The 23,287-nt window shown below is 44.9% G+C and overlaps 2 protein-coding genes across 2 annotated transcripts; one reads left to right on the forward strand and one right to left on the reverse strand.

Annotated features, from left to right (window-relative positions):
- The first annotated feature begins 2,111 nt into the window (after positions 1 to 2,111).
- ndufb2 (NADH:ubiquinone oxidoreductase subunit B2) lies at positions 2,112 to 4,548 on the forward strand. Its single transcript, XM_079335322.1, has 4 exons — positions 2,112 to 2,336; positions 2,431 to 2,575; positions 3,395 to 3,470; positions 4,444 to 4,548. The coding sequence occupies exons 1-3, from the start codon at positions 2,251 to 2,253 to the stop codon at positions 3,467 to 3,469; spliced, it is 306 nt and encodes a 101-aa protein (XP_079191448.1). The 5' UTR covers positions 2,112 to 2,250; the 3' UTR covers position 3,470; positions 4,444 to 4,548.
- Positions 4,549 to 4,673: 125 nt separating this feature from the next.
- Positions 4,674 to 23,264, reverse strand: kdm7aa (lysine (K)-specific demethylase 7Aa). The gene is made up of 18 exons (XM_079335277.1): positions 23,074 to 23,264; positions 16,571 to 16,656; positions 15,978 to 16,095; positions 15,084 to 15,244; positions 13,016 to 13,157; positions 12,176 to 12,362; positions 11,748 to 11,910; positions 10,179 to 10,266; positions 9,961 to 10,067; positions 9,654 to 9,745; positions 9,370 to 9,456; positions 8,913 to 9,164; positions 8,699 to 8,823; positions 8,119 to 8,261; positions 7,915 to 8,009; positions 7,604 to 7,800; positions 7,144 to 7,499; positions 4,674 to 7,059 (listed from the first exon to the last, which is right to left on the reverse strand). The coding sequence occupies exons 1-18, from the start codon at positions 23,169 to 23,171 to the stop codon at positions 6,971 to 6,973; spliced, it is 2,586 nt and encodes an 861-aa protein (XP_079191403.1). The 5' UTR covers positions 23,172 to 23,264; the 3' UTR covers positions 4,674 to 6,970.
- Positions 23,265 to 23,287: the final 23 nt, after the last annotated feature.

The raw sequence follows: 23,287 nt of genomic DNA on the forward strand, positions 1-23,287 counted from the left end.
TGATACTGTTTTCTTTATGCATACTTGTTACATAAATGCTCTGTGTTTTGTATGATCTATATTTATGTATTTTATTTCTTATTCAGGGCAGAGTCCCACGACACATATTCCTTTGGGGACAATAATGTATATCTTGAACTTGAAACGTGTGTACTGTGTTTGAAGCTCAACAAATTCACTGTTGGCTAAAAGTGAATATACTGTAGTTTAAAAAACGTGTTTGTTGTGTTTCTTAAAAATAATTAAAACATTACTTTTCTCCCTCCCATTATTTTATTTCATGAAGATGATTTCTTTCTTCTTTTTTATTTTGCCTGAGCTCTTCTCCAAACAAATAGCACATACCATTTATAACCTTTTGATAAATATAACAACCACATCAATCACGTCAACAGGCGTCTTTTACCTCTGGAAAAGAAACACAATTTGACTTTTATTGTGTTAAAACCAGTTTTCCGTAAGGTCCTGCAGAAATCTATCTGTAGAAACCCCTTTGACATCATATGTTGAGAGAGGATGTTCTCATCGTTTCCATCTGTTTGACCCTCCCCCACCCTTTAAACCGCATCCTCAGGCGCATGCGCACTAGTGCAGGACTCCTGCAAATGCTGGTGCGCACAGGCAGCCAGGATGTTAGAAATAAACTTGGAGAAGGACGGAGGGTTAAGTTGGCTCGACCAAGCCACCTTCACCGTCTTTCAAAAAAGGGGGGGAGGAAGTGTCCGCCTGTAGAGGATGCGTCGGGCACTGTCGATTTTTTTGGAACACATTTGGCTGTTGTGCACATGGGCTTTTTTTTGATTGATTGATTGAAGGATTACCTGAGCTCTTTAATATTAGAAAGAAACCCGGCTCAAATTGTGGGATATTTTAAGTTGTGCAAACCAAAAACAGAAAATTGTTTGTTTTTGCAGAATCAGTGCCTCTGCGATGACATCATGCAGTCAGTATTTAGTGGGCGGGCTCTGAACTGAGAGGGGAGAGGGGCGCAACCGGAGAGCATCTTTGTGCAGGCGCCATTAGGTAACAACAAAACGTGTGCGCGTTTAAGCCGAGCGAGAGGCTGCAATGCGGAGTGACGCTAGAACATCGAAACAACAACATGCATCTGCATGGGAATTGACTTTTTTTTTTAATTTTATTTTTTGATTGTTTCCCTCCCCTCTGTCAATCAATGCAATTTGAGTTTCTTTCAAAGGAAACTAGTTTGTTGTCGTGTAGAAACAAGATGGCGTCAAACAAGCATTCCTTTCTTCATATGAGAGAGCGACGCGCGCGGCCCCGAGCACACATGGGCGGCGGCACCGTGCGCGTTCTCGTCAGTGTTATTTCCTGCTTTCACATCCTGCGTTCTTATTTTAAACTGCAAACCAAAGTTGACACCTGTGTGAAATATGTTTCTCTTTATAAACGTGTTTGTGGTATTGTAAGCCATACTGCTAGACAATCCACACACATGACAACATTACAATGAACCAAAATAAAATCAATTTCTCCAATTGGAGCTGTACTTCTATTAACCTATCTGAAAGAGTGATAATACTAGCACCATACAACTTTAAAGTCCCCTTACATACATCTTAAATGGTAAAACTTGTAAAGGCGAGTCCACCACAAACAGTACATCATACATAGAATTTCACCTCGCACCAGCTTTTCGTTAATCCTTTGACCCCATCTAGTGGATACAATAGTCTAAATTTTCATGGTATGTCCATTAAAGATAACTTTTTCATTTGTTTTGTGGAGTTCATTGTATTCTTGATATTTCTCTGCATCTTTATGATTACTTTTTGCTTAATAAATTATTTACTGATCTAAAAATCATCTGTTTTGTTAGGTTCAGGCAATTACAAGTTTTCTCTCTCGATTTAATGAGTATACAACCGTTTTCTTCGGTTCAACATGTTTCTCTTATTCATGAGATTATACTTCCTTTACTTGATATTTGCTAAAACGTTTTAGAAATGTGAAAAAAGAAAAAGAAAAGATGATCGCTAAATGTGAAGAGAAAAGCCTTGTGCTGTTCCGAGTTGACCACGAGAGGGCGCTGCTCCACACATGAGTATTTATCGCTTATCTTGTTAACAGAAGAAGAAGAAGAAAGTCGTCCAATCACAGCTGTCGTTGCTGTGAGGTCGCTTATTGATACAGGGGAGAAGGTGACTCCTCGACGGACAGAGCAAACACCGCGGTCAAATAAAACATAAAAAAAGACATAAAGGAAGACAGTTGTTGCCAATAGCAACCATGTCTTCATTTGGGAGGGCTTTGGGACTCCTCAGGACCGGATCCAGACTCATCAGACGCGATCCTCAAAGAATAACGACCAGAAAGTAAGAGAAAAACAAAATGCTGGCCTCTTAGCTGTTCTACACTTTACACAGGGACTTCAAACACTCGTTCTGATTCTTGATGCATTATTTCCAGGGCTGGTGGCGGACCCCACATCGAACCTCAGTACAGACAATACCCCCAAATCACGAAGAACCAGGTGCTTCAGTCTGAGCTTATCAGCGGTGCGATGTGGTTCTGGATTTTGTGGCACTTTTGGCACGATCCCGATGCAGTTCTGGTGAGTAAACCCTGCTCAGACACAGGTGTGTATGGAGGTCAGATGTGGTCAGAAGAGATCCCAGCAGTTACTAAAAAAAAGCGTTTGTGTGAGATTCATGAAGGGACTATAATAAACGCTATAGTATAGGGAAGTGCAATAAAAATAAGTGCAAGAGACTGAATGAGGTTATATATGGGTATATGTGCAATAGAAAGAGTGTGTGTAAATGAAGTGATGTGTGTGTACAGTAATTTGTGTTTGTGCTCGTGGTGTTCTTTCTCCTAAAGGGAGAAAATAAAAAATCAACTAACACAGGATTTGAATCTAGGTGGCTGTTTGTACTGACAGCGTGGTGTGAGTGTTATTTACCAAACTGAACAACACAGTCACTGCAGTTATTAATGTGTGCTGCTTTGGTTGATTATTTTTGCAACACATAAAAAAAAATACTATGGAGAGGGGGGGGTGGGGGGGGGGCTTCTTAAACCAGACAAATAAAATAATTTAATTATTTTTTTCACACTGAAAATATTTACAAGAAAGTGGTTCAATTTAAAATAAAACCTCACTGACGGCCTCAGTAGCTTTTTACAGATAATAAAAAAAACAGACGTCACCTGTGGTTGGTTGGTTGGTTTGTGAACCCTCCTGCGTTATTCATGCTTTTAAATCTGACTAATCAGATCCGTACTGTTAACTCATCCCCTGACTTGATGGTTGATGTGCTGCAGAACAGGAACCCGCTGTAAACCAGTTTGAACTGAGTCAAGCCTGTTTGAATGTATCTTTTCTAATGTCCCTTAAAATCTTAACCTCGATCCTCTCCCTGCCCTGTAGGGTCACTTCCCTTGGCCTGATGCTTCTGAATGGACAGATGAGGAGTTGGGAATCCCACCACTCGACGAGGAATAAGGTGAGTTAGCTCGCACGAAGGCTGTGTTCAAACAGTGGACAAAAGTTATTTTGCTCCTGTGCGATCAAAAAAAAATCATATTTAGTACGAGAACCGCATGAGCCACTCTCACATGCTGATCCAAATCAGATGGGTCAGATCTTTTGCAACACGACCTCAGTCTGAATGTTCAGCAGAGCCAGGCTTTCACGGTCAGGGGACGAGCGCATATTTGACTAAATAATGAGCAGTGATAAAACCCTGGTACGAAGTGAACCACCTTCATAGTACCAAGTAAACTAAGACCGTAACATCTGTAAAGGACATACAGTCTTCACCCCGAGCTGTTTGTGCTTATTCTTCTAAACCTGCGTGTCAGTTTTACCAATGAGGGTGGAAACTTGCAGACTTGCACAAGATCTAAAATCCACACGTTAAAAATGCTCACTCACCTTGAAAAGGTCAACGCAGAGAATCTCCTCTGAAGGATTCTGTGAAGTCAGAAAGGTGGAGTACAGTGATCTGAAGTTATTCATGTCTGCTGCTCTTAAAGGTTTACTTCTGTCATCTTCAGCTCGCCTTCCTCACTGGATTAAAAAAATAAATAAAATCTGTTAGTCGTTGTCCTCTGACACTAAACCTGAGGAGTTCTTACAGATGAACATGTAAGGGGAAATATGTTCAGACTTTAATTTCATCTACACATTACATATGAAGGAAAACTGTTACCAAGGGGATTAGCAGTTTTCACATAATCTCCTTTTTCTCCAAAATTTACCTGACTTTGTTGAAAAGCACTTTTTAGAATTCCAGTGGTCACTATAGATTTTTTTTTTTAAGTGAAATGTACAGTGACCACCACAAACTACAGCCTCGACAAATCAGTTTTGATTATTTCAGGACTGTTTGAGAAGCAGCACCTTCATTGAGTTCGGTGTACACTGTGTGTGTGTTTGTGTGTGTGTGTGTTACTTGATCTCCTTTCTGTTTGTAGATCGCCGTGGAGGGATTCAAGCTGCTGGACAAGTCTTTGGAAGTCTTCAGGATGTTCTGAGAGTCGTTGTTGTACATAAACCAATAAAAAGTTCTACAAATGTTACATCTGGTCTCTATTCAACATCACAGTACGGTATAACTGGGTCACATTCAACTCATTTAGAATGACATCGCCGGTGTTAAAAGAAGCTTTAAGGCTGAAATGTAATCCAACAGAAAACAAATCAGTGTCATTTCATTAGTTTTATTTACACGCAATTTTTGAAATGCAGAAACAAAATGCCAACGCATTAACAGTGTCACAGTTAGCCAGTGTTTGAATACTTAAAATTCTAAGCCATTTAAATCTGGAAAGAAAACATTGCAAGAACCAACGCACGAAACACAAATGCTTAAAGAGCTGCATATAAAGTAAAGAGGGACCGAGTACTAACAGCTTCAAACAAACCCTGCCTGCGGGCCAGCTCGGAGAGTTCAAGGATTCACATGCAAAGAGTTTGAAAAAAAAGGAAAATCAGTCTGAGATTTCTTTAGAAAAGTCGGTTCTTTGTGTCGTCAGGGATGAATGATTGATCACAGTCAATACAAGTCAACCTGAGCAGAGCTTTCCCGCTGATCAAATAGTGGTCTTAAAGCTACGTGGCAACAGGTAGCCGGGGGTGTCGTAACACTGAGCTGATCGTGAGCAGTATGGGGACAATACCAAAGTTAGCTTCCATAGATGCAACTTAAACACCACGATAGAGAAACTTTTTTTTTTTTTTAGCATTAAAGATTAAATTAAAAACAAAAAAAAAACATCCTCAAAGCAGGAAGTGGAAGTCTTGAGTGGGTGCTGAGAGCGTCCTGTCTACGTCCATGATGTGGCTGCTGGTTAATCGAAGGTTTATATGTCCATGGCATCATTCCCTGAGAGTGAAGAACTGCACACTCGGAGCACAACACACGTCTCACTCAGCAAATTTTTTTTCTTCTTCTAAAAAAAAGTCACTCATCCCGTATTAGTTCCTCAAACGTTCACTTCTTTTCAATGCATCGACTACTTTGGATCGACAACAGTGGCTCAGAATACTTTTTTTTTTTTGCTAAATGATAAGTGGCACTAGTTCAGATGTGGAAGTTGACCTTTCTCAACCTAAGCTAGTTACTACCCGCACAAAGCCCGACAGCACATGTGGCCTCAGGGAGAAGAAGGGAAACCAGAACAGACAAGAATCAACGCAGGATCTATTCAACAGGGGGGTGAAGAGTCGTGACAGCACACACGGTAAGAAAAGCTCAGAAGGGTCAAACTGCTACTTGACGGATGGAGGTCACATGAACTCTAAAACATCCACATTTACAAAAAGAGTATGAGTTAAAGATTTCAAAAAAAGAAGAAAAGGAGAAAACACCCTATAAAAAGGAACAAAAACAAACCTCAGAATAGCCGAGGTCGTAGGGTCAAATATAATAAAATCATTATCTCTCTCAATTAATAAATACATCATTCAGAATCCATAAAAATAACATGAAAAAAAATATCAACGTCACATAAAAAAAGAAAAAAAAGAAAAAGAGGAATAAATTAAGCGGGAGTCTTGGCGTGACTCGTAATTCCTATTTCAAGCAGAGGGAGCACTTTGGAACAGCTCACAAGCTTCCTCTTCTTCAGACAGCATAGAGCAGACTCTCGGCCAAGTCCGTGATGCACCGACGTCCGCAGACAGACAAATCAGAGGAGGTATTAATGCACCAGAGTGCTGCCTCTCCATGTCCTCTCCTTAAAGTCATTATTGCTGGTGTGATAGAGATAAAAGGTGTGTGGTGGGGGGGGGGGGGGGGGATCAGGGAGGGAGGGGGGACAAGCATGAGTGGAAAAAAGTACAAACAATAAGCACCATTTCGAAATATCAGTTCCTCCTCTTTAGCACCTCGTTTACCGCCCACAGCGCCCTTCAGGGTACGAGAGTGAGGAGGGGGCGCCATCCTCTTGGGTTTGCAGAAAGTGATGAAGCCGTGTGGCGAGGCGGTGCGCTCAGCGGAGATGTTAGTAAATGTGATGCAGAAGATCTTGGCATCAGTAGCAATCATTCTCGTTTGTTTTTTTGTTTGGTAGAACTCCTTAAATCTCCTTTTGTCCGTGTAAAAAAAAAAAAAAAACACACAATGCCCGCAGGAGCTTCACTCCACTGTTCCCTGCAGCAGGTTTGTCCTCCCAGCTTCCTGTAGCTCCTTTTTTCTTTTTTTGTTCTTAGTGTGCTTGTGGTGAAGTCGTGCACTTGCTTATTTCAAATCTGATACCCTGTCACCTAAGCATGCACAGTGAGCGTGTTTTTTTGTTGTTGTTGTTTTATCAAGATTTGTTCAGTTACGGTCGTCTCCAGGCAGTGTCCTTTTTTTTCTCCTTTTTCTTTTTTCCTCATTTCTACAGCACAAAAGTGTCTGGCAACAAAAACACAAAAGTTTCTCTTTTCTTTTTTTAGTCTCAAGGAAACATCCAAACTTGTTTTGTTTTTTTTGCAGGTTTCGAAAGGTTTGGAGTGTTAGACAAACACGCGGTTGTGTCTGTTGAGTTTGAGGATCTTTCCCAGTCTCTGCTTGGCTGTGGCCATTCCTTTTTTGGGCCTCTTGCCTGATTAAAAAAAAAACAACATGTTATTGTAACCCACGGTAGAGAATGAGAGCAGATAAAGGAGCTGCACTGACGTGTTTTTACCTTTGGTGGCCTGATTGCTGATGGGTGGGGGGTTTGGGGCGTGTCTCTTGGAGGGGTGCAGAGGCGGCGACATCGAGGGGTCACAGTACTGGTAGTCCGTCTCTGGGCTGGGGAGCCCCTGATTGTCCCAGGCCTCGCTGCTGTTGCCCTGGCTGTCCATCGGGCTCTTCTCCGGCTGCAGTCGGTGCTGATGCTGCGTTGCCTCCCTCGGCTCCAGCGGCGAGTTCTGGGCTGAGCTGGACCACCAGGGCTCCTGGGACGAGCCTACCTTCTCCTGCTCAGAGGAGCACAGCAGACCGGCCATAGACAGCATCCCCTGAATGGCCTCTTCTGTGCCGGGTGAGGTAGGACGTTCTCTGCAGGGAGCGAACGAGACCTCATTACAACCAGCATTAAAAATCAAAACATATTTGAGCTTTGCCTCCATGGGACTGTTTTCCCATCTGCTCGTGTTTCTCACCGTTTGAGTGGTTTGTGTTTGTGCCTGAGATTCTGGCCAGACTGGTCCAGCTCTATGGTGTGCCCTGAGCCTTTCTGCTGAGATGAGCCCCTCCCCTCTTCCTCCTCCTGGGAACTGTCCGAATCCTCCCCAGACGAAGAAGAAGACGACGACGACGAAGACGATGATGATGATGATGATGATGACGATCCTTTATGCTACATTGGCAAAAGGATTTTTACAATTACAAAAGGATGCATCAGTAATCACAGGGTAGAAAGGCGGTGGATCTTTTTTTTTTATCTCTACTTTGCATGCTTTAAAAATGTTACCTCTGTGGGCGAGTCGCTGTCTGAATCCAAGTCCGACACACTCGAGTGTCCTGAAGCTTCTTCCCTGAGTTCAGTCTTAATCCTCTCCAGACCCCCTGAAGAAACACATCATAATTAAATTGGCTCTATTTCAATTCCTGAAATGTGTCCTATTTAAGATAATCATCATAATAGTAGTAATAATAAAAGCAGCTGGCGCCTTACTGAGGAGTGTGTTCTTCTCCCCCGTGCTGTGCGGCTCTTTCCTCTCACACTTCACATCCACACAGCTCTTTGGTGGGCCTTGGCTGTCAGATGATCCCTCACCCTCCGTCTTCACCGGGCTGCTGGCTGGCCGCCTTAAATCTCTGCACGAGCAAATATTTACACGTTTCATAAAGCGGATAAAAGTAAACAAGACAGTGACATGTTGCTAATAACCACCTAGCCTTTGTTAACATGAAGTACGACAGTTAAACACGGTGTATGAGACACACTTTTAATACCGTTCGTTTTCCCAACAGAGGATATATTATACACCGGTGCGACCAATACACCGCCACCGTTACACAATGCATGTGACCTTACGTGAAGTGGAGGTCACCATCGGCTGGAAGCTCAACTAGCTAATGCGAGTGTGAACTCCACGAGGCGAGAACAGGCCGAGCTAAAAGAGCTTCGCAGCTGTACACAGACGCTACACGTCTCTGTGAGAGCCCTCGAAAATCAGACTGGGTCTTATATCCCCGTGTGTCTTATGTCCCAGATGTTACAGTTAGCGGACAAAAGAGAAGCGAGCCCTCACCTGATTATTCTGCCGTTGACCAGCATTAGCCGTAGGTGGTTGTCGTCCAAAGACTCCGCAGCAGCAGCTGATGCCGTTGACACTTTGTTCAGCTTTCCATGAACCTTGGCACAGAATGCCGCATCCTAAAAAGAAGAGCAGAGAGTCAATCAGTCAGCTGACTCTATACCACTTGTCAGTCAACAGTAGTTTCCGTCTGCTGTGTGGCGCTCACCTCCTCCAGCGGTCCCACCTCCAGCCTCTTCAGCACCTCCCTGGTGTGCTGCTCTAAGATGTCCAGGTTGGAGGGCAGTTTGGGGGCCTGTCGCTGCTGCTCCCTCAGCCTCCTGGCTTCCCTCCTCGCCCGCCGGGCCTGGCACATCCTGTCCAGCGTGGAGCGAGTGGCCGGGCAACCGTTCGATCCGGGCGCTGCTCCGCACACACTTCCCTGAGATTTCACCGGCTTGCTACCATTAACTGGTTCCTCCTGTGGACGCACAGAGCGAAACATACGGCGTGGAGTCAAGTGACGACAAAAACAGAGCACGATGGTATCAAGCGACGTCTGGATTTGTCTCTTAAAAAACAAATTCCAGTTTTTGTAGCCCATTTAAGAGTGAAACCAGCAGCTCACATTAACCCCTGATTTAAGTTGAGAAAGTCTTAAAACATGTTGAAGACCTCCCCCTTACCTCCAAGTAGCGGATTTCCTTCGTCAGCTCTTTAATAAGGTGGTTTGGCCTGATGTGGTCCGGTACCTCACTGGAGGGCTCAGTCACCTGCGACACAGCAGCAATCCACATTCAGACAGCAGAAGTGAACAGACAGAAGGCCTGTTGTTGTGCGCTGACACACATCCGGGAGATAAGAACGAGCGGGCTGTAACTGAAGCGTCTGAAGCGCAGACATTCAAGACACGGAGATCGGAGGGAGAAACGCAGAGAGGGGTCGTGAGAACGCCGCGCCTGATTCTCACCTCTCTTTTCAACCACGTCCTCAGTGCACAGATTAAAGCCTTGACTCCGTCTACCAGGTAGGTCGGCGGCGGACAGTTGTCCTCTCGAAGCTCTGTGGAGGAAAAAAAAGAACCAAATGAAACTACAAGAATTTAAATACATGAAAACAAGTTTCTTCCTTGAGTATTACATTTTATATATTATTATTATTATAATTATATATTATTACATATTATTAGGCAGCGTAAGCATTCTGATCCATATGTAAACATTTGATTCATATGAAAGTTCTCATCTATGTTGATATGTATTAACGTTGCTTCTCACCTTTTAACGTTTCCAGGAGGTTCTTGGCCACATACCAACAGATGGCCTCAAAGTACGGAAACTTAAAGAGGTCTGGAGTTTTCAGACGACGCTCCATTTCGTAACACCTGACGACGTGACGGACGACAAACGAGAACAGGTTTAAAAACACGGCAGAAAAAAAACAAAAAACGAGGCACGACATTTTACATGGAGCAGGTCACATGGCGTCTGCTCACCTGAGCTGCATGCCAATATTGAGGTTGTGAAGGAAGTTCCCTCCAAACGCCATGCAATCCTGAGAGGTGAGAACAGCATGGATCCAGCCTGTAGGGGGCAGCAGAGCACCAATATTTACACAGCTCGTCCACAGACTGACTTCTCTAACAATAACAAAGAGGGAGGGCGCTTTTTTATTTCAGGCAGTTATTTTATTATTATAACCCTTAATGCATGAAACATGTTGAGCAACGAAATCAGGCTTTAAAACCCGACGAGGCTCTGTGATTGGATGTTGTGTTATCCGTCAGATAAACAGCCACGTCTTCACACAAAAAGAGAGAAAGCAGAGTCTGGCGGAGGGGGGGTAAGTCTGACGGACAGGCCTGATAATGCACCACTTGAGTGACCTACTGAGCTCTCTGACCCCCACTTAATTCCCAGCTCTCCACACCCTCTCTGCCAAAGTCTCTCCTTTGACAACGCCGCTCCGGCCTGCTGAGGCAGCAACAGCGACCGGGCTGATTGAGGAACGTCTTGCAGTTGACGCCGCTGAGCTTTGGCGGCGCGTTTGCAAAGGGAGTTCTGTCGGCTTAAAAAGTCCATTGAGAGACTGATGGATGGATCTTTGTATGCACGGCGACATGCACGTCATGGTTACAACAGCTCCTGAAGGAATGTAGGTTTGCAAAGATCACGTGCAGCATGGCTACTCTCTTCATATTATATAACTGCACTGGTCTGTTGGCATTACGCTCAGTAAGAAATGCTGGGGCTCTTCCTCATGAGGATAGTCCCTCGGTTATTTTCCCTTGGCAGAGACGGAGGAGCTTGAACAGGCCTGTTCTTTCCTGGCAGACGCCATGGGAAGCCTGATCAGTTTAACTCTTCAGTGCATGTGAAGAGAGAGAAACACAAACTCAGCTGGTTTGAGGAAGAGGAGGGAAGTCAGGAAATGATTGAGCACGAGCGTGACGGATAGATTTAACTTCTTCCTCGTCCAATAATCAAAGACTACGTTTCTTTATCCTGTTCGTTTCCTCTAAAACTGCATCTTTTGCAGACTCAGACACTGTGATGACTCTTGTTGGTTTTTTCTATCAGTGTTAGGTGTTATTGAATCTATTCACAGAATCACCTAACATACTGGCAGCTGGAGGGAACGCGTGCAAGAAAATCGCTGCAGTTGTGCACCGTTTGTGTGATGACACCAACAAATTAATAGTTTTTAAAAGTTGTCATCGAGTACTTTTACATTCTTCTGTCCATTAATGAGATCTTTCTTTTGCACTGTTTTCTTCATTTCTGTTGCACTCTGTCCTTAAGCTTAGTTGTAATGTATTTCTGTTTTGATGTCTGTAAAGCACTGTGTGAATTGCCTCGTGTGTGAATTGCCTCATGTCTGAACAGCGCTCTATAAATAAACTTGCCATGATGTGTGCCGTCATCAGCTCCTCCCGCCTGCTCCCTGTGAATCGTTCTGAATTTGCCACATCCAACTTATACGTGTTGTAGTTCTAACAGCTCAAAGATATCAGCTGTGCAACACTTGAACACACTTTCACAAAAGCACGGAAATAACCACGCACCTGTAGGGATGAGCAGGGTGGTCCCTTGGGGCACGACACACTTGTAGCACTTCTCCACTTTGTCCCCAAAGAACACTTCACTCTGATTGGGCGAGGAGCTCCATGCCTCGTATAGTGCAAGGTTGGCCGGGGTGGGCTTGATCAAGTAGAAGACCTTCTCACCCTGCAAGGCACGAGGAGGAGGAGGAGTTTAAGAGGACATGTTGTGACGCGTGGGAGGAATGGACGCTGTGAGTGTTTGGTGCTGCCTTCAAACACGGTGAGGTAAAACGCTGCTTGATGAAAAAAATGTGATTTAAGAAGCAGGATGACCTTAAAGCAAATTAGCCAATCAGCTATGACCGCGTGCCCGAAATAATTTGGTATACCTAAACACACTAAAAGCAGTATGGGATGAACAAACAAAGTTTTGAAAAAGTGTCTCTTACCCAGAGAACATGGTACCAGACAGAGGTGCCTCCAAAGTCTATGTGGAAATCTGTGTAGCTGTCCTTGACTCCCATAAGGCAGTACTTCTGGACAAATGGTTTTGGGAAGAAGGAGTCATCAGGCCAGTAGTTCTCCACCCAGGACATCTTCTGAGCCACGTCGGGCACCTCCACCAGCTCCGACATCCTGAACAGGTAGAAAGACGCACAGAGAGTCAATAAACCTTCACCTCACATCTCAAACGGAACCAACCGCATGCTACGCTAGTTAACACAAGAAGGGACTTTCTTTTGACGAATCCAGTGTGTACCTAGTGTTCATAGTTTTGGGCCAAAGTGAGAAGTGTTTGTTAGAATGATCCAGAGTCCAGATAGTGAATGTCCCTGTATCTTGTTTTAACTGTTAACTTATCATCCCCAAGAGGTTTCTGTTCAGAAGTGCTGTGGTGGGAGGTCGTTTTTAAATTGTCAACAATAACTGAAACTCCTTATATTAGTTTGGCAAACTTAACAACGACCTGCTCCCGTCATAAGATCCGACTCTGTCGCCTCGTCCACCAGCTTGGATATTAACAGCGTCTACTTTATGTCATATCTCTACCTGTCTGTCCTGGAAGGAAAACGTCATACTGTGAGGGACAAACTGTATGTGAACGAGCACCTCAGGTTGAACGAAAATGCAAACCGAGAGCGCTTGTGAAATCAGCTAATGTAAAGTAAAGAAAACAGGGCACACGCCTTCAAGTGACAGACCAGACTCGTCCTGCCGGTGACTCTCAGGAGTCTACAAACACTGAAGTGCAGATTCCTGCAGAGCAAACGGACCAGATGAGGGCTTACTTTGTGTCGGAGAACTCCAGGCTGATGAGGTTGAGGACTTTCGGTCGGTGCGGTTTGGTGAAATACTTGATGAACTCGCTGAGCTTCATTTTGCTGTCCGCCTGCCGGGCCACATCTATCACGTCGATGATTTTGTCGCCACCTAGGCAAGAGGGGAGATGAGAGGCATGTAAGAGCAATCATATCAGTCCGAAAATCTTGAATGATCAAAAACTTTCAGCTTTTTTTAATTGGCTGCTGAGTGGGTGGAGGGTTGACTGGGGTCAGCAGCCTGCTGGCATCTCCGTGTGCTTTTAGAGATCAAGCCCTCAGGGAAACTGGCACCAATATGGCAGAGTGGGGAGGGGGCAAGAGAGACAATCTGTCTATCTGTGCAGACCTCCACTCCCTGAGGAGGTGGAGTGGGTGGAGGTGAGAGAGGGTTGGTGGGTTTAGCGCCTCTGTGTGAGTGGGAGACCTCGAGTGAGGCGCAGAGAGAGAGACATATATACGTGTAAAGATGTGAGAAAGAGAGAGAGTGGAGGCTTCATGCGGTGCGTGTGAGACAGAAAACAGATGTTTGTAAAAAAAGGAGCAAAAAAGGAAGAAAAAAAAAACTGAGCAGAGAGAGACACGGTGTGCAGCAAACAGTTGGGACGCTACAAATCACACTCGGGTGACACTTGGGGCCGGAAGTAGGAGCAGGAGTGCAGTGTGTGGAGCGAGACAGCTGGTTGTTGTATTTCCCCACACCCCTCCCACTCACCTTTTTTATTACCCCTTTGCGTGTTCTCCCCCTCACACACATGCACAGCCACACACACACACACCTCTGAAGGCCCAGCTGGCCAGCGTCTGATGACAGAGAACAGCTGGAGCAGAGGCAGTCAGTCACACAGAGAGAAACAAAGCTGCCTGGAAAGCACCCAACGCCAATCTCAAACAGCAGCCTCACACGCCCAACGGGGAGAAGAAAAAAACCTTTTATTAAGGGCCAAAATCCACATGACTGAACCAGCAAGAGGGACACTAAAGCTACCCCGAGTCCCAGTACAATCACAGCAACACATTCAAACCATCAGTATTGGAAAAGAGTTCATGGATGAAGGTTTCATTGTTGCAAAGATGATGGAACACAAACTCTCGACTTACTGCAATCAATTTACAAAAAACTTACAACTAACATCATTTATTATTCCCAAACTGATAAATACATTTATTAACAACTGATTGTCACATCATATCCTCATCTGTGACATCTTCCCCCTACGATTCATTCACATAAGATTTACGACAGAAACCTCATGGGAAAAGTCAAATCCTTATTTTTTTATCCTTGAACCTGCAGCCTCGTTAAAAAGTGATTTCCTTCGACCCTACAGATGTGCAGCATCTGTGTCACATGTAAGCACTTTAAAGACATCTAAACCTGGACAAAGGACACATGTTGAGTATGTCTCTGTCACACACGTTATATAAAGGAGAACCTCCCTGTTACTTTACTTAACAACTGGGCCCGATCGTCGACCACACACTGAGCTGGCTTTGACCCCAGTGAGACCCAGAAAAAACATCGCCGTTCACTCCTGTTGTCCCATTGTCTCCCGACTGTGAGGAACGTAAGCCGACACTCGGTCCCCGGTCACAACACCTGTGCCTTGGCTTAATGCTCAACAGGGCATGGGAGATGGAGATAAAAGTGAGCGAGGGGGAGACTGTAATCAGAGCCTGATGATAACGACACCAGAGGGCTTAGTAATGGGCTTGTAATAGGAGCTGGGAAGTGGCATGAGTTTCAGTAAGAGAGCGTAGTGGTCACATAGAGGGGAGTGAAAGCTAAGACGTCACTCATTTAGAACTCATTCGGCCGTCGTCTGATGCCTGATAAGCGAGTTAAAAACCCCGTGAACCTGGAAACCTGTTCATATTGACACGCAGATGGCGTCCGCTCAGCGATGGCCACTTAGTAAGCCGGCGTTGGGTGCTCTCTGCAGCTTTTTAGTGGACTGAGGAAGCCCACATCCTCCCCACAGGATAAACACTAATGTGTGCGTGTGAACTCGATACAGCTGGTGGAGCCGGTCCTTACCCACATACTGCTCCACGTCTTTGACGGAGAAAGAAGGACTGGGCAGTTTGAGTCCCAGTCCCTCCATCTCGGTGATCGCTATGGGGTAGCTGAAGCCGTGTCTCTCCAGGTACCGGGGTGTCACCTGCTCGCCCTTCATCCGCATGAGGATCTCCTCGCCACTGGAACAAGAGCATGAATGACAGAGTTGAATTTTATCAAAGTAAACATGATATCTGAAGCAAACAAGTACGATTATTTCAAGCAACCTACTACAAGAGTTATGATCAAGTTAAGTGCAGGATTTTATTGAGATATCTCCTTTTATTTAAGCCTCAGTTTGTGTCTATGTAGCGTAGTCAGTCACCGCAGTGTGGGGTGCTTGGACTGCGAAGTCTTGTATCTAAACCATGTTAGTTCTGTAGCAGCAACTTTAGCTACAGTATGCTAATCCACAAATAAGTGGAGCTTGGTTGTGTTATTAGCATGGCTTGTCTATGTATGCCACGTGTTCTATGGCTTTATACTCCAGAGTCTCACTTTGAAGATGGTGGTAAAATATCTGTGCTGTAGGGGAGACTATGGCCGACATTTGTCATGACTTTTTATTGTGTTGATAAAAAGGCGACCGTCGAGGGTCTTTCAGGGAGTCGGCCCGGGTTCAGGTCCGACCTCTTTCCACTGTCCTGTCTCTAAATAAAAGGCCCAAAGAAGCACAAACAGCAGCAGACCCATCAGACAGTAGATGCAGATGCTAAACTATAAATCAGGAAACATGGCAGGACTGCTGTTAACCCGAGCTTTACGAGGAACGCTTAATATGCCTAATAAACGATTGAGGCTCCGCTCTTCGTGCCTCGGTTGACGTTTGAGACATTTATAAGTCTACATACGTGTCCACATTGATTGATCTACCTGGCGAAGGTCCTGCTCTGTAGCTCCTTTACGAACACTGGCGTGCCGGCCTGCACCGGCTTGGATCCATCGTCTGCCTCCGTGTAGTCGTGCCTGTGCCAGTTGTTGCGCTTTTTCACTGCAAACGGGAACATTTGGGGTTCAGGGGGTTGCTTCATTCTAATTTCATCATGTCCCTCTCAAAGCCCCCAACAAAGTGGTAAATTATGCACATCAGCGCCACTTTTTCTAAGGACATTAAATCACTACTCAACCCCTGTGCTAGGAGGTTGAGATGGCGGGGCTTGTCCAATCAAAGTGGAGGGCTTACAACACCATTCAATTATCCTGTTAATGTCTGCCCTCTGGGCTCCTCGAGGTTAACCCACCCCCCTCTGAAAAGAATTATAAAAAAAAATGTGACTTGAACAACACTGCAGAGAGTGACCCTTTCCCCCCTGGGACCAGCCAAAAGAGAGAGGGAGAAAAAAAACTGAATGTAAAGAAGGAAGCCATGTAAATGTGAGGATTGGGTCTGATGGACGAACTGAATGGTAGAGCTGAGAGAGGAAAGAAAAGAAAACACGGCACTAATGAGCACTAGCAGCACTCACTCAAGGAGGGTCCTTGTAGTACGTCACAGTTGGGACAGTGGTAGACGTCGATATCCACGGCATGATGCTCTTCTACCTGCACACAGCTGGAGATGGAAAAGAGTCACAGTTAAACAGGGATGAATCAGAATCATGCTAAATGTTATTTCAATACTTCAACTGAAAAGCTGGCCGTGCAATTTGCCATTTTCACCCCAAAGTTAGACTAATTGTTTTCCACCTGACTTCCTTCATTACAGGAATGCAGCGGCAGAGCGTCAGCTGCTAGTAAAGACACTGAGATGAGTTTGTTTTTGTTTTTGCATTTAGTCTAAAAGAGCTGCTGCAGCAGTGCTGCTGCTACCCCCGACCATTCTGCAGCAGCTTAACCACAGGCAGCAACACAAATGCATTCCTCTGTTGCATACCAGAGCAGCATGGGCTGAACAGAAACCAAGCTGCCTTTAAGCATGTATGGACACCACCGCCCACTTCTTCTTTGAGCAGACAGAAATATTTTACCAACTCAGCAGCAAGCTAAAAAAAAATTTGCTAAACAGAACTGCCCCACAAGCTAGGCTAATGTACGTATTTCACTTCCCATGGTTGTGTCGGCTAGTTCACAAACTTGCTGCTAAGCACCATTAGTGCTCTAGGAAGGAACCATACTTTGCAATCCAGAACAAATCCACCATCAACGTCTTCCTTTGGGCTCTGGTGGTGAGTTCGGTTGGTTAGCACAGAGGGTATTAACGACAGATTTTTATAACCGCCTGCAGGAGGGACGGCGCTAATGGCCGACCGCTATCTGCTTTGATCTGCAACAAATTGCAGGAAACTGTAAAGGAAATAAAGCCGAGGGCCGTTCAGTCGTCAGGAAGTGGAGAGCTCCTGCGAGCGCTGGCCACGGTCACCACAGTGCACTGACAGGATGTAAAACTGTGGCTCTGTCTCGTCTCCTGCAATGGACTACACAGCCAAAAAGCAAATGTATAAAAAGTTGTAACTCAACATGAAGTTTCTACAATAGTCCTCAGAGTTGTCTTTTCAGTTACTTTTAGCATGAAGCAGGAAATGGCACAAAAAAAAAAGGTTGCAAGAACAACTGCTCCTCCTCCTGCACGTGAGTGAGCAGATGACCAACAATAACACTGTACAGTTCCTGGCTGTAGTATTAAGCTTTGCTCATGTATCAGGAATCTTGGTTAAGACGTGTGGCTGTTCGCTGGAGGAGGGAGGGGAGGGGGTGTATGGATTATGAGTCACAGCTCACATGCTGTTGGGTTCAGAGAAAAGTGCTAGAGCAGCGCACGCCCGGCCGGCCGCGCTGACTTTGTTGTCCTCATCTCACTTTTCTTTATGTAACGCCACAGTGGGAAACCAGGGCACTGTGCCACATACGCCGGCCTGACTCAGCTTGTGTGTCACCTGTAATGATCACTACTCCACGAGGCACCGCAGCCCATGAGAGCGTGTGGGATTTGTGACTGAGGAGGAAAGTACAAGAGGAGGGTGGGAACTGAGCTAGAAAAGGGAAGGAGGGCCGAGTGTTTCCGACGCGTTGCATCATCTGAAAGCTGTCGAGAAGGCAAACAGCTCTTGACCCTACGTGAACCCCATATGCCTGGAAAGCAATCAGAGCGAAGATCCGATTGTAGACGGCCGTCAACATATGTTGCATAACAACGGCAGAGCATATTTCAAAAGACAAGCGGGAGCAGTCGATTTGTCTCACAAGAGAGAAAAACAAGAGTTTATTCTGTGACGCCGCTGCAGCAGATTAACGAGCTGAACATCCCTTCCTGAAAGAGAGGAGATGTGTGTACTTGGCTAAAGTCCTGCCATCAACAACCCATCTCCCTCAACTTCCTCTCATCGAGGGCCTCCTTCCCGTGTGTGACTGAGAGGGCTTATTCATTAGTCCATGCGCTGTGAGGGGTTCATTGTCCTCCATGATCACTGCAGAAACACAAAAGGCTGGAGGCGGGCATCGCCATTATTTTAAGCTCTAAATAACCGCTCTGCATGGGGCGGCGACACGCCCACATTAGGGATCTGGCAGATACCTAATGGATGGGTAATGGAGATAGAGACCGAGAGGAGATGAGGGCAGTTAAACACACCTGGCTATCCTTATCTACCCCGGAGGAGCACCTGACTCCTCCGGCCTGAAGCATTCAGTCAAAGCCTGGGTAAACAGAGCGGCACTTGAACTGAGCCCTGACGGATGGATAGGGTCAGTGTCACTGTTTTAATCATTTAAGCCATCTACGTGCATATAAGCATAGCTTAACACACTTTATATAGATCTAAAAGCCCAGCAGTGGTTTGTGGCTCGAAGGTCTCTGAAGTCAGCTGGTAAACAATAAAAGAGGATCACTTTGTTGTTTATGGGGCGTCAGGGAGCCCTGGGGAGTTTTAACAACTTAATTGTTTTTTTTTTTGGGGAAGGTTGACTCGCCTCGAGGCTCCGAGCTTCTGCCTTCACACGTCTTCAACATGGTTGTGTTAAGGCCCCCAGTGACCCTGTAAAACCTACAAAGGCATCAGTCTTGTGACTGTCTGCTGCTGGAACAAATCAAACAAACAAAACAAAAAACTTGGTCTGAACTCAAACGAAGAAAGAGCAACTTGTGAGTGCAAGACAGATGCTTTTTCTCATTTCAGCGTTTAGATCTATTACCACATACTGACGAATGATCCAACACCAGAGGAAACAAAAAAAAACAAAGACTGTCTTTGAACAAACTTTTCACCATGGATGGATGTGACATTGAATCAAACTGAGCTTAAGATGGCCGTTCAGTTCTTTGTGTCCTCTGAAGAATGTTGAGAACAACAGTTTAGATCTTTTTGTTTTGGGTGGTGGGGGGAGCTTCAGTTTATAAACCAGTACTCCATGTTGCTATCCCAGTTGCTGTCTGGGAGAAGAACTGGTATTAGTACTGAAACAACTCCTGGTGTCCACTCGATGTGCGTGCATAAAACTGCTAAAATACAAATTCACCTTTGCACAAGATGAAAAGAAGTCCAATGTTTCAGAAAGTGCTCTGATCATACCGAGGTTTCCATCGATCTGGATTACAACCGGCACACCGACAGTCGAACAGTCCACTCATTAAGTTGCTACTATTAATAGCAAACTAAGAATTATGATTTTAATATGATGACAGACGGGCTTGATCTATAATATAACAATTCCATCTGACATGTAATCAATACATGAGGCTGTTCACCTCATTAATCAACATTGATCAAGCTGCCCCCCCCCCACACACACACACAAACAAGAGACAGCCCCGCTAATGAATGTAAACACAGCTTTTAATAAGAGCTGTTCGGCGGCTGTTTACTTTGACCAATCAGACTTCTGATCTAAAACGTCACTTTGTTGACATCAGAGGCAGAAAACAAAAAGGAGGAATCCTTCCACTCAGCCATCCACCTTCTTAGCATAAACACTAAAGAGACACTCTGCAGAGGCTATCCATCTCTCTTTAGTGTGCTCACACTCTGTGCGACGTTGACAGATCGTGCGTTGAACTTGGCTAGCCAGAGCACCCATCAATCATTCCCCTCCGTCCCCTCTGAGCCCTGCTGGCCCATCATCACCCCCCACCATCCATACCTAAATCAGACAAGGGGCCGTCCTCCTGTGTTTGACACCTACTCTGGGGTAGACCCGGTGATCTGACCTGAACCCAGCCAGCATTTCCAGTGCATGAAAAAGCCACCCTGTTTCTGTTCATGGTCATGTTGGAAACACGCAGAACATTACAACAGAAGCAGGTCGCTCTAAATGGTAAATAACAGAGCTGAGCTAATATTTTTAGTTGACACCACAGGCTGTAGTTGTGGGATTAGTTCTAACTGACTTTCAAGAAAGAAAAAAAAAGGTAAATCTGGATCATCTGGAGAAACCCCCAAGTGTGTTTTTCAGGAATCAGGGATTCAGTCTTTGACGTCTCTGATCAGAATTAAATGTGTGTTTCGGCGGTTATCTCTAAAGATTCAAAATAAAAAAAAATAAGACATGGTAAATCTCTGGATTCAGTGGAACTTCAAGCAAAGCTTGTGTGTCTGTGTGCAGACACATGAAACATTTCATACGTAAGCGGTTTTGAAAACATTGCAGCAGTGAGAATTACATGTGGACATTGATGTTGCTTCTTGTAGGAGCCGGTTTTTGTTCCTTTTTGTTTTATAGTCCCAAAGGAAATATTTCCAGGTTCTTGGACCAGTCGAGAAAAAGAAAATCCAAATGTAATACAGGGGCTATTGGGGCTTGTCTGTCGTGTGATTTTATACACAATAAATAAATAAAAATAATAATAAATCTGAATAAGTGTCGAGGCTGCAGTGGTACATTTAAAAGCGCCATAAAGACTGCTTCTTTGAGCTTTCCTGTTACTGATCACAGCTACAACACAGATAAACAACTCTGTTCTGTTTTCCATGCCCAGCTCCTCATCCCATTACAGTCCCAGGCTGTATTGTGCACTGAGATGTAGAGATAGACAGGTGATGGAAAACAGAACACTCTCCAGGAACTGAGGCAGCCAGACAAAGTACCCACACACACAAACACAAACAGCAACACTGACAAACAAGGCGACGGGAGGTTGATCCCTCTCCCTTCTACTCCGTCGGCGTGCCATCATCTACAGCCAGAGAATATCCCTTTCCTTCTGGCCTGCCTCGTGGGAAAGAGGCAGGAAATGTGGCTGTTTTTGGAGCTTGTCTTTCTCCGTGAATCTGCTTATTAGTCATCAATGGGAGGGGGGGCTCCAACATTTGCTCCTTTTTTCTTGCATGACACACGGCCAGTCTTTTTTTTTTTTGGCTCCGACATGCCGCAAATTCTGGCGGCCAAGTTTTTTGGCAGGACACTTGAAATGGTTACGCAATGGCTTCCGTCATTTCAACACGAAAGAGAGAGAGAGAAAGGAAAAAAAAGCAATTGTGATGTATTCATAAACAGTTGCCGTGGAGATGCACCAACGCAGGCTGATTCAAAGTGCTGAAAAGCGCGGCATGTTTATCTTTTGCCCACAGACTTCAACCACATAGATTAAAAAGTGACAGAAAGTCGGGTTACGCTGGTCTGACACACGTCATTTCATTTCACAACAACCTTCTTAACCATGATGAGGCAATCTTATCTTAGCTCCTACAGCACGGGGAGCGTGTTACAACCACACAGTCCTCACTGAAAGTGTCTGGCATCTGGGTCACACCTTATCAAATTAAAAGTACAGACTGTACTTTCACATTTGCCACCCCGACACACCACAGAATAATCTTGATATTTGAACGTTTGACTAAATATGTGGTGACGATAAACCGCACTCGTGACTCACATCTGTGATTTAACACCGTACATGTTAAGACGCACACAAAAGAGGATGTACTTACACAACAATAAAATGATCTTTAAGATGATTATGACAGATACCACCCACTCTCCCACACAGCATGATTCATAAAAAAAAAACCTCTCTTACAACACGTCTATACACCCATGTTAAAAACGGAGGATAAGGGAGATAAAAGAAAATAGACAGGACAAAAAAGCACAATACATGCAGGACTAAACATGTGCCTGCTTGGTACCTTTAAATGTATGTCCCCCCTGTCCACCACTAGGGGTCCTCTGCCATGTGCCTCCTTTCCCTTGAAAGGGGATTTAAATTTCGTAAGCTGTCAATCAAAATCTAAAAGCCCCGACCATAACAAGCTCCTTGTTCTCAACCATTTGCTTTAAAAAATAAATATAAAATCACAACACAATAATAATAAAACCAAAGGCTTCACAAACGCACTGAAATATGAATGTAATAAACGCAAAATATAAAATAATCTATAACACAGTGCCCATCTTGAATGAGAAGTTGCTTATTAAATCTAGCATGTGAGTGTTTGTAGAAGGGTGACAGAGTTTGCCTTTACCTTGAATAACCCATTTAACTCAGTGAACCAGAAAGAGAGCTGAAATCTGCAGACGGCTCCTCCGACTCGTCTCTTTATTCTTTGAATCACAGTGAAACCAACAACAAAACTTATCCCAAAAAAGTGACAACAAGGTCCAGCAAACACTCAGCCTGCGTGTGAAACTTTTACCAAGCTTAGCTTTGAGTGACTTGGGGTTTATTGACACAGTTTGGCGATCCTTACAGATCCGAGTATTATGAGATAAAAACCCGATCTACTCTTGGTTATATTTACTTCAACATCATCGGCTGTAGCCATAATTGGAAAAACCTGGGCTATGTTTGGTGTTTTAAGTCGTATAGGTGCGACAACAGCTCACATTCGATTTTTTTTTTAGGACAAATGGCCACTTTCTTTCGTAAAGTCGTGTCAATAGACGGGTTTAAAACCCCCGTCGCCCACCGCTAGCATCAGGATGCTAACTTAGCTAGCAGCAACCAACGTCTGGATAACCGTCGGCTTTCCTTCGTGAACAATTGGTGTTTCTCGATTCTACCGCACTCCATCGCTCGAGGACATGAAAACCTACATACCTGCCGTGAAACCAGTCTTTACAGATGTCGCACTCGATCATAAACCGGCTCACATCGTAGGGCTGCCGGCAGACACAGTACAGCGGGGCCGCCGCCATCTTCCTACTGTCCCCAAACAACGCAGGAATGAAGCGGGGCGGGGATTTAACCCACACTCCGGAAATACCCGATTGGGAACCGAGCGCACACGAGAGCCTCTATTTCTAGGCAATCC

The sequence above is a fragment of the Symphodus melops genome (assembly GCF_947650265.1).
Source record: "Symphodus melops genome assembly, chromosome: 22".
NCBI classification, from domain to species: Eukaryota; Metazoa; Chordata; class Actinopteri; order Labriformes; family Labridae; genus Symphodus; species Symphodus melops.